General features: G+C 42.6%; 2 protein-coding genes across 2 annotated transcripts; both read right to left on the bottom strand.

The window, feature by feature from the left end:
* Positions 1-665: 665 nt before the first annotated feature.
* LOC117397808 (small nuclear ribonucleoprotein G) lies at positions 666-3,451 on the bottom strand. Its single transcript, XM_033996684.3, has 4 exons — positions 3,270-3,451; positions 2,559-2,581; positions 2,079-2,203; positions 666-1,319 (listed from the first exon to the last, which is right to left on the bottom strand). The coding sequence occupies exons 1-4, from the start codon at positions 3,299-3,301 to the stop codon at positions 1,269-1,271; spliced, it is 231 nt and encodes a 76-aa protein (XP_033852575.1). The 5' UTR covers positions 3,302-3,451; the 3' UTR covers positions 666-1,268.
* Positions 3,452-4,888: 1,437 nt separating this feature from the next.
* On the bottom strand, positions 4,889-8,843 carry LOC131721010 (protein FAM136A-like). The gene is made up of 3 exons (XM_059013804.1): positions 8,262-8,843; positions 6,555-6,695; positions 4,889-5,536 (listed from the first exon to the last, which is right to left on the bottom strand). Exons 1-3 carry the CDS (start codon positions 8,346-8,348, stop codon positions 5,348-5,350), a joined length of 417 nt encoding a protein of 138 aa, XP_058869787.1. The 5' UTR covers positions 8,349-8,843; the 3' UTR covers positions 4,889-5,347.
* Between the last annotated feature and the right edge of the window lie 4,699 nt (positions 8,844-13,542).

Genomic DNA, 13,542 nt, shown 5'->3' with positions numbered 1-13,542 from the left:
CCCTTAATTCATGTGGGTTTAATCACCCGTATTCGTTTCATGCTCCTTTATAACAAATGATGTGGTTCAACCTAAAGGTTTTGAATCCTGATGAATTCATGCCCCCTTACTCGCCCACCAGGGAATTGAGACATGTTCATTCAGGCCGGATACATGTGATCCACATCGTTTGAGACGTGTTCATTCACGCCGGATACATGTGATCCACATCGTTTGTGAGACGTGTTCATTCAGGCCGGGTACATGTGATCCACATCGTTTGCAAACCTTGTCAAAGCATTTGTCTAAATCAGAGATGCACAACACCAATTCTGGAGGGCCATGACAAACCAGTTACCTCATTATATTACCTGAATAGAGGTTTCTTTGGTGCAGTTGAGTTATTAAGGGAATGGTTGTAATAAATCTGTGTTACAACGGGTCTCGCTGTGCACCTCGCATCACCAAGTTTCTCTTTTGTACCACTGTTAAGAAGTGCGACTGAGGCTTTGGGATTCATATCTATTGATTTGTACTATCACAGCACCAATAACATTATCACAGACCTCCCTTCTCTTGATAATGACTTTTTAAACCTTTGTAATAAAATAATTAACAGAAATCAGAGTGCTTCTCAATTTACTGTTTGATGTTCATTAAGGTAGTAATAAAAGACACATGCAGTGTTTCATAAAAAAACAACATTTTTATTATGAAAACAAACAATATCTCCAGCTCAAAAATCAAGCTATGGAACTGATAAAGCAACAAAACAAAAACATTTGCATCACTTTAGACAACTAGCCCCTCCCCTCCCCCAAAGATTCACAGATGAAGAGATACAGTGGATACAGTGGACTAGCAGAGCATTCACACCCCACTGTCGCTAACGGAGACACGAGTCTTCATTCCATTAGGGTATTTTAGACTAACTTGCTTGGCGGTCAGACACAATGCATTCTGACCACTATATATTCTACTGTATACTGGACCCCTTACTCTCCACTGGACCCCACATCTTATGTTGGATTGGAGTCCTCAGTTCTTCTAACATCATCCGCCTGCTTGTTCCACAGGTTTTCAAACCCCTACACCATTACATACTACATCTGAAAAGGACTCCTGAACACTACTTGAATTCACACATTTGTTTTGCTATCCTTAACAGCCAATAAGGGACTAGACTGCCCTTGGAATCAGAGTCTGCTAGTTGTAAAAGTGATGCTCCTCCCCTTCTCTGTAGACCCCTCCTCCTGATGGGTGGGGCCTTCACATATGGCCACACCTCCTCATACCCGCTCCAGAGCTTCCAACATGATGATGCTGTTTCCTCTGATTACCTGTTCGGAGATACAAGAGGAAACGTATGGGGGTTAAATAAAATCAATTACTGCACTGATAATACAGGTATGGAAACAAAATTCCCATTGCATAGCAGTTTGATCCATTCCTGGTTTTACTATGAGTTTAATAAGACACACCTGAGCTTGTTACCTATACACTGTGGCTGATCAAGCTTGTAGTAAAAGCTGGAATGGGTGACACTGCTGTGCAATGGGAGTCATGAACATCCCTGCAAAACTGTGTGTACTCCTTTTATTCACAGACTTGGTTAATTCACGGTTAGCTCACGCTGACAGTAAATCACTTTACATTATTTACATTATTATCACTCAGGCCCAGCGAGAACTTCTCCGGCCTCCAGACCACCTTGATTTACTGTCAGTGTGATCAAACCGAATCTAACCCTTTGCAGTCCTATGTCGGACCAAGTCTGACATTACAATTATCCCTCTCCGGTCCCTGTCCAACATCAAAAAGACATCAAGCACAGGTCTCTAGTCGTTTTTTCTCCAGAAAAAGCAGAGAAAACCTTTCAATGGCCGCGTGAGACTGGTAGAACACGAAAAAAAAAAGGCGGTGGATCTGAGCAAGACACACAATCCCTCCACCACAAACAAACAAGATAGCTGCTTCCACATCCAGCGCTCAAAGAATATCACAGACATTTGCCAAGCTTTACAGTAATAAAATAATGACTTGGATCTCATTATTGAGGAGTTTAGTGATTTAAATCAGTATGCACGACTATCACTCACCACCATGCCGATAGTGTTCTGCTGACCTCCTGCAGCCATCTCCAAACACTCATCCATCACAAGGTTCATGAAGGGGTCAAACCCACGCAGGATCCCCTGGACCTGACGCCCGCCGTTCAGCTTCACTGGAGAGGAAGAGAGAGAAGGGGGGAGTAAGTGAGAGGAGAGGATGAGTGAGAGGAGGAGGGAGAGAGAGAAAAGAACAGAGGGATGAGTGGAGAAGAGATTGGGGAGAGGAGTGTGTGAGGAGACAGGAGAGGTGGGTAGGAGGGAGATAGAATACAAGGAGAGAAGAGAACGAGGAAAGGAGGGAGTGAAAAAGGAAGGGAGAGGAGAACTGTAGTAAGAAGTGAAGAGGGAGTGTGAGTCTGACGAGAGCAAGGAGGAGGGTGAGGGTCACAGACAGGGGAGGAACAGAAGGGTCATTCATCTAACTGAGCGACAGAGAGAGGGTGAAAGATGAGACACAGCCATACTCACAAGACAGCTTCTTGTCCATGAACCTAGAAGACAAGCAACAAAAACAGAACGCAATGGGTTAGTCAATCAGGTCTTACTCAACAAGTCTGGCCTCTAGAACTACAGCAGAACACATCCCAGTATGGGCACGTGGAAGCACTGCAACCAGGCAACACAGACTGAGTTCGTGTTCGAGGTACACTAGCGGTTTACAACACCTCAATTCACGTACCAATTGCGCAAGAAAAAATACGTTGCCTTTTTCAATAACCACACAAACTTGAATTTAAGAATTAATAATTCGTGTCGAGAACCCTTATAAAACGCAGTATGCGACCCTACCCCGAACTTGTCAAGAATGGACTATTTTATATATTTAAACACACAAGCACACACGATTCATTAGCATCTTAATTTTAACGACACAACTCATATCCTTTTTGTCAAATACACGTACACTGCACGCATTGCAACAAGCGGCGAGGCCTACACGCCAACACCACCTATCAATTACAAAACGACAAAAACAATGACCGTGCACAGGCCTAACATCATTCAAGTCGATAGTATTATTACGCTGTCGTAGATAAAATAGTCATCTTAATAGCCTAGTTTGTTGGTTCTCTGTATATTTTCAGTGTTAAGCGAGAACTCGCGACCAGGTGCGAACGCAATACTGCCTCAATCCGGGCATTTTATTAACTATTTTCCCTCCCCAAACAAAATACTCACTTTTTCAACTCTGGGGGGTGCGCCTTGCTCATGATTCCAACAACTAAGTAAAGATCAACTGTACGCACAGGGCAGCTAGTAACCCGATGTCCTGCAGCCCGCTAAATGTCTCCCCGGGATTCAAAGCGCCTCTCCACGCAGCACCGACCGAAGAAGAGGCGGAGTCTGACGTCATACCCCGTCATCTACTAGCGTTCGAACAGTGTTGAGAAATCGAGCCAGGCGGAACGGATCAGCGAGGACTGGGAATCGAGCACCAATTAGTCGAACGAGGTCACCCAGAGACACGCCACCTGCCGACGGGGCGGGTTCTGCTAAATTGTTTTAAATGCTAAGAAAAGCGGGTTTAATGATACTGTACACAGCTGTGTTGTTCTGCTATATGACATGTTTTTTTAAAGACGTTATTAATACATGTTTTAATAAATACAGTTGGGCTCTTTTTGTGTTATAATTAAAGCTATATGTGTGATTGCTGTAACCCATTCTAGCCACCATTGCAACCGCGACCCACACAGTTAGCACTCTTATATGTCGTGTTTGCTCAAAACAGAAGCTTCCTAACGTTTTGGTGTGTTTAACACGCCTTTGTCAAGAATGTGTGTTTGTAAACAAACAGTGGAGGTACTTCTAGGATTTTGGTGACATGGTAACTACACGCATTTATTTCTATTTAAATGTATGCTTGTGATGTCATTTACTACATAGTGCAGTTAACGATGCAATGATCTGCTATTCCTTTCTATTGAAACCTCTCGCGGGAATGAGTCTATTAACTTTTCTTTATTCTTCTATATTATAGATTAACTCAATTGATTTCTTCTAAAACTAAAAATGATAGGTCATTCCCTTGTTTATTTTTTATAAAGTGTTGACCTATTCATTACTAAGAATGTGTTTGGTTTTAATCTTGGTTATCATTCATTTAAGGTTCTATAATATACTGTTATAAAGAATTGTGTTCAAAAACATTTCAGTCACAAGCAAAATTAAATACAGAGACGGCAATAAGACCTCCCCCCCCATTGCATAGCAGTGTGATCCATTCCAGGTTTTACTGTGAGTCACACCTGAACTTGTTACCTATACACACTGTGGCTAATCAAGCTCATAGTAAAACCTGGAAGCTGCTATGCAATAGGAGTCTTATTTCCATCCCTGCGATCCTAACTGCGCAGCACTGTATGCAAGCATTCCAGTGATGGAAATATGACTCCCATTGCATAGCAGTTTGATCCATTCCTGGTTTTACTAGGGGTTTAATAAGACACACCTGCACTTGTTACTTATACACACTGTGGCTAATCAAGTCTTATTGCCATCCATGTACATACTATTCAGTGACGAAGTGAAGAGCTTTGGGGTTGAATTGATCACGCAGTACCCCACTCGAAAAAACCATCGCTAGATTCTTTAAGAGAATTTTACAGCACCGGGGAATCCACATGGATTGTTCATCAGGGTAAACCTGGGATAATCACAGAGAGGTGCTTGATGCAATCCAGGGTGATTCGCTGTCTTGTAAAATGCTGTACAATCCAGCTGTGGTTTACTTTCTTCATTCAGAGCATTACTTGTTATGTTGTATCTTATGGGCAGATAAACGACAGGCACTCAAGTTTCAGTTTCACAGATATTGATTTTATTTTATTACAAAACTCATTGAATTCCATAAATGAGAAAAAACCGCATCGCTGACAAGACGAACGCACTCACAGTGTAAAAAACACCTGCCACATGCAACACACACTCATATTACTGTTATAACTAACGTCAGAAAGTTTGACAGATCCTGATCGAGGGGGTGCTAGCAGGCACTCAGTCGGCAGGTGCTTCCGTTTCCCCAGACTGTAACAGCACTGAGGTACAGAGTCTGGAGAGGAGGCAGAGGCAGCAAAACCATCAGGAACCATTAAACCCCTAACAGAGCCGTGATGACTGCCTGCCCGCAGCAGCCCTGCCCTCATTGCACAGCGCTGCTGCAGCTGTCTCTAGTCCCTCAGTTTGTGGTTTTGTTAGAGGAGTCCGGCGGGCCCTGGTGCTCAGTGCGGTCCTGCTGATCGGTTCTGGTTCTGGCTCTACTTGCCGATGGAGTCCAGCGTGTCTCTCAGTTTGCGGGTCATGCTGGGCAGCAGGTTGAGGTGCTCGTCCACGCAGGCAGAGACACAGCGCTCCAGCTGAGCTCTCACCACCGGCTCCTTCGAACCCGAGTCAAACGAGTCCTTCGCCTTGTCGTTGCAGTGCATGGTGCAGCGAGCCAGCCGGTCCTGAGGGGTAAAATCATCTCAAATCACCTTTTAACACTTTCATGCGTGAAACATTGAAATCAGCTGCAAAAAAGTAGTTAACATGTTTTCCATTACATTATCTGGGGATAAAACGGCATCCTCATTTGAGGTTATCATGAATTTACATCTTACATTTGTCCCCATATAAAGACTAGAACAGAGTTTTTATATCTGTCTCCATGATGTTGCCGTGCATGAAAGGGTTAACTCGCAGGAAGTGTCTCTTTCTCCCTAGTCCGCAGTCCTTTCTCTCTCACACCAGGGACGGAAATGAGTCTCCCATTGCATAGCAGTTTGATCCACTCCGGGGAGTAAAGTCTGGAATGGATGAAGCTGCTGTGCATCCCTCTTTTTCTGTCTGCTTCTCACTTGCTGGCTTTTTTATTGGAAAACAGAGCTGCACAAACGATGACTATGCGGATCAAGCTCTCCGCAGGTGAGGGTCGCTGCTGTCGATCGGGCTGATTTGCCATTCCGAGTGAAAAGAAAAGCAGCGATCGTCACAAACCCCAGCAGCTGCTTCTTCACTCGTTTCACTCTGAGCGGTGAATCAGCCCGATGGACAGCAGAGACCCTCCCGAGTGTCAGCCCCTGCTTTCTGTGGAGAGCTCCATCCCAGTAATCCAACAACTGGTTCATGCAGCTCTAATCACCATAATCTATTATAGTTCCAACCCAGACCTGGGCTCCATTACAACTTCTGAACTCCTTGCGATTACAATGTAATAGTAATTGTAGTTTAACATTGGCACAGCTGCGTTACTGTAATCGTACCATGTCATCAATCCTGGTTATTTAATACAAGCAGAGAAAGCATGTCAATGTGTGCACCTGTTTAGGTTACTTTTCAGTGTAATCATAATTGTAATTATTGCAGCATAATTGCAACGGAACACAACAGCACTGTAATTGTAACTGTGATTTCAGCAGTGTGATTGGAATTGGATTTGACCCCGGGTCTGACTCCCATCATTCATTACTGTTCAGCCCCTCTGACCTGGTAGCGCTCCAGCTCCCCCGTCACCACGCCCTGGGCCTGTGCTAGCGGGGTGTGGCAGCGCTCCATGCACTGGTGCACCTGCTGCATGGAGGCTCCCGGCCGCTCGCAGCAATCAGCGCTGCAGTGGAACATGCGCGCCTGCAGAACACAGAGACAGAGACGGAGGTTAGGGTAACTGCAGTGTAGTCCTAGTGGTTAGAGCAATGCATTGTCAGGGATGTGAAGAAGACTCCTATTGCACAGCACTGTCACCCATTCTGAGTTTTACTATGAGCTTGATTAGCCACAGTGTACAGCCACTGTGTTTTATTAAAATTATAGTAAAACCAGGAATGGATCCCACTGCTATGCAATGGGAGTCTTATAACCCATACCACATCCCTGAGGTGACAGTAAAACACAGGCTAGCACTGAGTCTATATTTACAAGCCTGCAACAAACAGGTTGCAAAGCTAATGGGAGGATGTTACAATTGAACTCCAGTTAGTACAGTGTACAATCCTATCGTGCTGCACACAGAAACACACTGCAAAACAATACAGTGCAATACACACAGAAACACACTGCAAACAATACAGTGCAATACACACAGAAACACACTGCAAACAATACAGTGCAATACACACAGAAACACACTGCAAACAATACAGTGCAATACACACAGAAACACACTGCAAAACAATACAGTGCAATACACACAGAAACACACTGCAAAACAATACAGTGCAATACACACAGAAACACACTGCAAAACAATGCAGTGCAATACACACAGAAACACACTGCAAAACAATACAGTGCAATACACACAGAAAAACAATACAGTGCAATACACACAGAAACACACTGCAAACCAATACAGTGCAACACACACAGAAACACACTGCAAAACAATACAGTGCAACACACACTGCAAAACAATGCAGTGCAGTGCAATACACACAGAAACACACTGCAAAACAATGCAGTGCAATACATACAAACACTGCAAAACAATGCAGTGCAATACATACAAACACTGCAAAACAATACAGTGTAATACACACAGAAACACACTGCAAACAATACAGTATCTGGCAATTAACAAAACAGCATTCTGAAAACGGCCCTCACTGTGCTCTCACAATGTAACACACGCTTTCTTTGGACAGTAAGTGCGTTTTGAAGAATGTTGTTTCAGATTTTTAAGGGTACAGTGATTATATATTATTATTATTTATTTCTTAGCAGACACCCTTATCCAGGGCGACTCACAATTTTTACAGGATATCACATTATTTTCACATACAATTACCCATTTAAACAGTTGGGTTTTTACTGGAGCAATCTAGGTAAAGTACCTTGCTAAAGGGTACAGCAGCAGTGTCCCCTACCAGGGATTGAACCCACGACCCTCCGGTCAAGAGTCCAGAGCCCTAACCACTACTCCACACTGCTGCCCCATATATAAGCATGGTTAAACTGGGCTGTGGCTTTTTGTAAAAAGTACATTCTTTTCTTTTTTGTTATATGCAAAGCAGTCCTTCTATCCTGCTAAGAGCTGACTTTACTGTTTTAGACCCTTAATAAAATGTGCACTGATCAGTTTCCACCAGCACCGTTCAGTAGCAGCCAGAGGTCCTTCGGTTAATAGCGGGGATCGCATCTTACAGGATCGGATATGATGGTTCTACTGTATTACACACCACGCGCTGTTGGGCTCACCTGCATCTTGCGGATGTGGTTCAGTTCCAAATCCTGAACCATGCTTTCCACGGCAGACTGGACCCGAGCCTGCTGCGCCTCTGCCATGCTGAAGAGAATTCTGCCGAACCGGGCCAGAGAACAGAACAGAACAGGACTGGACAGCAGCAGAGCAGAGTTGCGTGGAACAGCGACCGAACCTTACTGTACACTACTGAACCGAACCGCCACGCTCCTCAGGAACGAGAATTAATCGAATCAGAATTTCCGAACTTATATAAAGTTACGAATGCACAAATGCAATTTAAATGTTGCTTTTTAACATTATTTAATCTGTTATGTGTGCATTTATTTTTTTCGAAGCGGTGAAATTTGAATACTGTGAGCTGGCTTGCGGTTTCAGAGTTCGGGCCCGGTTTCTTCTGTATAAAGTTCCGACTGTTTATCACAACAGCAATGACACGTTCTGTCACTCCTGTAACTCGTAGCGAGGACAGTCTCGTTTAAAGGTGACCCTCTCTGCTTCTTAATCTCGACCCTCCCTCTGTCCCGGCGTGGACTCGCACGGTACACTACTTCCGTCTCCCCGGGACCATAGAGTGCCGTTCATTGATTTAGGAGAGTAGATTGGCAGCCCGCGGGAATTGAATATAAAATTCCACAGCGCCACACCAAGGGCAGAGGAAACACTACATCATAAAATACTGTGCTATATTGTACGCTTCACAAAGATAATGAAACTGCAAGACTGTCACCAAAACACCCTTATTTTATATACCAAAGCTGGTAGAACTGGTTGTATGACTGATAATACACGGGGTTGAGATTGAGTGTGTAATAGCTAAAGTGGCTAAATTATAGGGCAGGGTAACATTCATTAACAGCAGTGGCATATAATGAGTTCGACAGGAACTCAAACAAATCCTACCTCAGCACATCGATAGCCTTACCAGCACAGTATTTGTGCGCGCCTATTATAGTTCCCTTCAGCCCTCTGCTCCGATGTTCCATGTAGTTCCATCCGGACTGAACTCTGCTGCACAGCGCATCTCCAGTTGTTACCCCCAGATTTGAAGGGGTAATCCCTGCTAAAAAGACCCCTGTATTTCCAATTGGGTTCTCCTCAATCCACACAGCGGATTGCAGGTAAGTAACCCAAACAGGGTTTATCGTAATGCATAAGAACATAAGAAAGTTTACAAACGAGAGGAGGCCATTCAGCCCATCTTGCTCGTTTGGTTGTTAGTAGCTTATTGATCCCAGAATCTCATCAAGCAGCTTCTTGAAGGATCCCAGGGTGTCAGCTTCAACAACATTACTGGGGAGTTGGTTCCAGACCCTCACAATTCTCAGTGTAAAAAAGTGCCTCCTATTTTCTGTTCTGAATGCCCCTTTATCTAATCTCCATTTGTGACCCCTGGTCCTTGTTTCTAATTTCAGGTCAAAAAAGTCCCCTGGGTCGACATTGTCGATACCTTTTAGGAATTGGATTGCTTGAATCAGATTGCAGCGTAGTCTTCTTTGTTCAAGACTGAATAGATTCAATTCTTTTAGCCTGTCTGCATACGACACGCCTTTTAAACCCGGGATAATTCTGGTTGCTCTTCTTTGCACTCTTTCTAGAGCAGCAATATCCTTTTTGTAACGAGGTGACCAGAACTGAACACAATATTCTAGGTGAGGTCTTACTAATGCATTGTAAAGTTTTAACATTACTTCCCTTGATTTAAATTCAACACTTCTCACAATATATCCACGCATCTTGTTGGCCTTTTTTTTTTATAGCTTCCCCACATTGTCTAGATGAAGACATTTCTGAGTCAACATCAATTCCTAGGTCTTTTTCATAGATTCCTTCTTCAATTTCAGTATCTCCCATTACCCGTTTTGAACAATCTCCCGTTTTGAACTATTGGTTCATTGATTTATTTTCTTGTTCTTCTGTTTGAGAGGCGATTCTGTATTCTTATAACACTCTACCTGTCTCTGCTGTATTTTTTATTGTGTTTACATTGTTTTATATATGCTGCGTCACAGTAACGTGCGGTGAGGTCAGTGGTTGGGTAGACACTGGCCAGTCTCACTCCCCAATTTACATAGATTTGCTTGGCAGGCTTATAGAGAGCAGGATTATAATTATAATTACCAAAAAAAAAAAAAAAAATCCACTATGCAGAAATGCGTTGTGACAACGAAAGGTAATAAACAGTCATACACAATTTAATATGTTTTTTCTTTTTGCTGGATTCTCACTAGGTAGGCAGTTGCCTTGCCTACCCTGACCGCACGTCACTGCCACGTCAAACACTACAACCTGGAGAATAAACTTTGTGACAAAAAAAAAAAAGTCATTTCAAAACACACAAAAAAAGTTATTTCAAAACACAAGCCCTCTCTTTTATTTTAACCCATGACCAGGTTGATATTATTATTATTATTATTATTATTATTATTATTATTATTATTATCATTTACTTAAAAAAAAAAAAAAAAAACTCTGAGGAAATGCACAGGCAGCAGTTGCCAGGACGACTGAAAGAGCCGTTCCATTACCCCGTCGAATCAGCCCCCAAATGTAGTCTCCCATCATGTTCTCGTTATACTGTCCTTGGTAGCGGCGTTCAAAGTCCAGTATATCCTGGTGGAAGCGCTCGCCTTGCTCCTCCGTGTACGCTCCCATGTTCTCCTTGAATTTATCAAGATGAGCATCAAGGATATGGACTTTGAGGGACATCCTACATCCTACAGATAAGGGCGTCTGCTAAGAAATGAATAATAATAATAATAATTGTGCTGTAGTTCTTCACCAGAGTCTCAACCAGCTCCACATAGTTTTCGGCCTTGTGATTGCCCAGGAAGCCCCGAACCACTGCGACAAAGCTGTTCCAAGCCGCTTTCTCCTTACTACTGAGCTTCTTGGGGAATTCATTGCACTCCAGGATCTTCTTTATCTGTGGTCCGACGAAGACACCGGCTTTGACCTTTGCCTCAGACAGCTTAGGGAAGAAGTCTTGAAGGTACTTGAAGACTGCCGACTCCTTATCTAGAGCTCTGACAAATTGTTTCATAAGGCCCAATTTGATGTGCAGTGGTGGCATCAGCACCTTCCGGGGGTCCACCAGTGGCTCCCACTTGACGTTGTTCCTTCCCACAGAGAACTCGGTCCGCTGTGGCCAGTCCCGCCTGTGGTAGTGTGCCTTGGTGTCCCTGCTGTCCCAAAGGCAAAGATAGCAGGGAAACTTGGTAAAACCGCCTTGGAGACCCATCAAGAATGCCACCATTTTGAAGTCTCCTATGACCTTGATGCCATCTCAGAAAAATTATTATTATTATTATTATTATTATTATTTATTTCTTAGCAGACGCCCTTATCCAGGGCGACTTACAATCGTAAGCAAATACATTTCAAGTGTTACAATACAAGTAATACAATAAGAGCAAGAAATACAATAACTTTTGTTCAAGTGTGAAAATGCAGCTATGTATCCACTTAGGCAGCTGGAACTAAACTGAACTGATGGGCTTAAGGCCCCTGTATTTATACTACTATTTATATTACTGGAAAGTTCTAGAAAGTTCTAGAAGTTACTCCAAGTTTAGTCAGCACTGAATCTATCTGGAATGTTCTGGAAAACAGGTAAATTTCAAAATATCACTGTCCTGGTCACAAAAGCAAAGTTTGTGGGGAATAATAGCCAATTTCTATACTTTTGAGGCATAAGCAATTAGGAAATAACACTTACTACCCAGGAACCAAAAAAAAAAAAATTGTTACACGGTGTAATCATTCGACACAATTCACGCAACGTGAATTGTGCCGCTTCAGGTAATTGTAAAGAAGTGACCGCGTTACGCGGCTTTATGGCATTGATAATACGAGACCCGCGCTGTACAGTGGCATGACAGCAATGCTGTACACGTTGAGAAATAAAAACTCTTACACGTTTGATGCACTTGTGATCTGATGAAAAGTAAGAAATGACATTTGAAAAAAAGGCAACACATTTTCCAAAGCAAATCAATATATAACCCTGCTTCTTTAGCTTCGAGGCGTGGTTTGCCTCGAAGGTACTCTTGCATTGCTGTGCATGGTCAGGATTGGGTAAGCTGAGGTTCTAACTCCGCCCCAAGTAACCTCCAGTGACCTGTAAACTCTAACTGTGTTGGATAAGGAGTGATACTGTGCATCATTTTCCAGTTCAAATTCCCAATTCCCTTTTGATCAGTTCCAACACATCATTGATCAAAATTGCAAATCCGCAGTATTCTGAGCTCCTCACAACAGCAAAGTCGCTGTTTGTTAATCAGTTAAAACTGGCTTCAGATGAAAGCAGTGTAAAAGAATGACAGTGATTATTTTTGTATCGTATGCCCTCTGAGTGCAGGCGTCCTATTTGTCCCTGTTTGATCTGCTTATTCACTGTGCCGGCGACCACTGCAGCAGCTTACTGTTCTTCACAACTCTGCCCCGAGATCTTAATGATGTCAACACAACAGCATCGCAATTATTATTATTATTATTATTATTTATTTCTTAGCAGACGCCCTTACCCAGGGGGACTTACAATTGTTACAAGATATCACATTATTTTTACATACAATTACCCATTTATTAACCAGAAGAAAGAACAACGGTACGCTACTTAACAATTCAACGTCGACTTTAAATAATAAAAAATAAGTGTTTTTTCTTTTTTTTAATGTTTATTTGTGTAACACACACGTAAAAATGAGAGCAAGTCATTTAACATTTTTCCCCCCTCTTGGCTTCATCTTGTTTTTTTTAATTTTTCTGTTTTGTCTTTTCTAGTGCGGGGTCCAAACAAGACAAGAGTCGTATTGAAGCTTCAATATCACAAGACAATCGGTCTTATATTGTCCTCAACACTCTGTTAACGGAGAGCAATGTAAAAACAATGTAAGAAGTACCTGCTTGTATTGAAAGGCTCGTTGCTCCGCCCGGCCCCGTTCTGAACCCCAGGACTCCCTCTGTCAGGCTGACACGGGGAACACTGTGTTGACTTGAGCCCCAGTCTGTATGCTTTCTCTTCTCCTTATTTTTTGTTTTTTCCTCTGCTTTCCTTTCTTTTTTCTTTTCTTTTTCTCTATTTTCCTTTCCTTTATCTCTTATTTTTCTTTATTTCCTTTGCTTTATCTCCTTTTTCTCTATTTTCCTTACTTTATTTGTTCTTTTTCTATATTTTCCTTTGCTTATTCTCTATTCTTTTTTCTATATTTTCCTTTGCATTATCTTTCTTTTCTTTTTCTATATTTTTCGTTGCTTTGTCTCTCTTTTTCTCTA

This window comes from Acipenser ruthenus, chromosome 46 (genome assembly GCF_902713425.1).
Source record: "Acipenser ruthenus chromosome 46, fAciRut3.2 maternal haplotype, whole genome shotgun sequence".
Classification (NCBI taxonomy): Eukaryota; Metazoa; Chordata; class Actinopteri; order Acipenseriformes; family Acipenseridae; genus Acipenser; species Acipenser ruthenus.
Note: the sequence above shows the minus strand (reverse complement) of the source record. Positions and strands in the feature narration are given on the sequence as shown.

Coding starts and splice junctions, on each gene's coding strand:
- LOC117397808 (XM_033996684.3), bottom strand. CDS start 3,301: ATGAGCAAGGCGCACCCCCCAGAGTTGAAAAA. Junction 2,204..2,558: donor CATGGACAAGAAGCTGTCTT/GTGAGTATGGCT, acceptor CTTCCTCTCCAG/TGAAGCTGAACGGCGGGCGT. Junction 1,320..2,078: donor AGAACACTATCGGCATGGTG/GTGAGTGATAGT, acceptor ATCTCCGAACAG/GTAATCAGAGGAAACAGCAT.
- LOC131721010 (XM_059013804.1), bottom strand. CDS start 8,348: ATGGCAGAGGCGCAGCAGGCTCGGGTCCAGTCTGCCGTGGAAAGCATG. Junction 6,696..8,261: donor ACCACATCCGCAAGATGCAG/GTGAGCCCAACA, acceptor TGTGTTCTGCAG/GCGCGCATGTTCCACTGCAG. Junction 5,537..6,554: donor GGGAGCTGGAGCGCTACCAG/GTCAGAGGGGCT, acceptor TTTACCCCTCAG/GACCGGCTGGCTCGCTGCAC.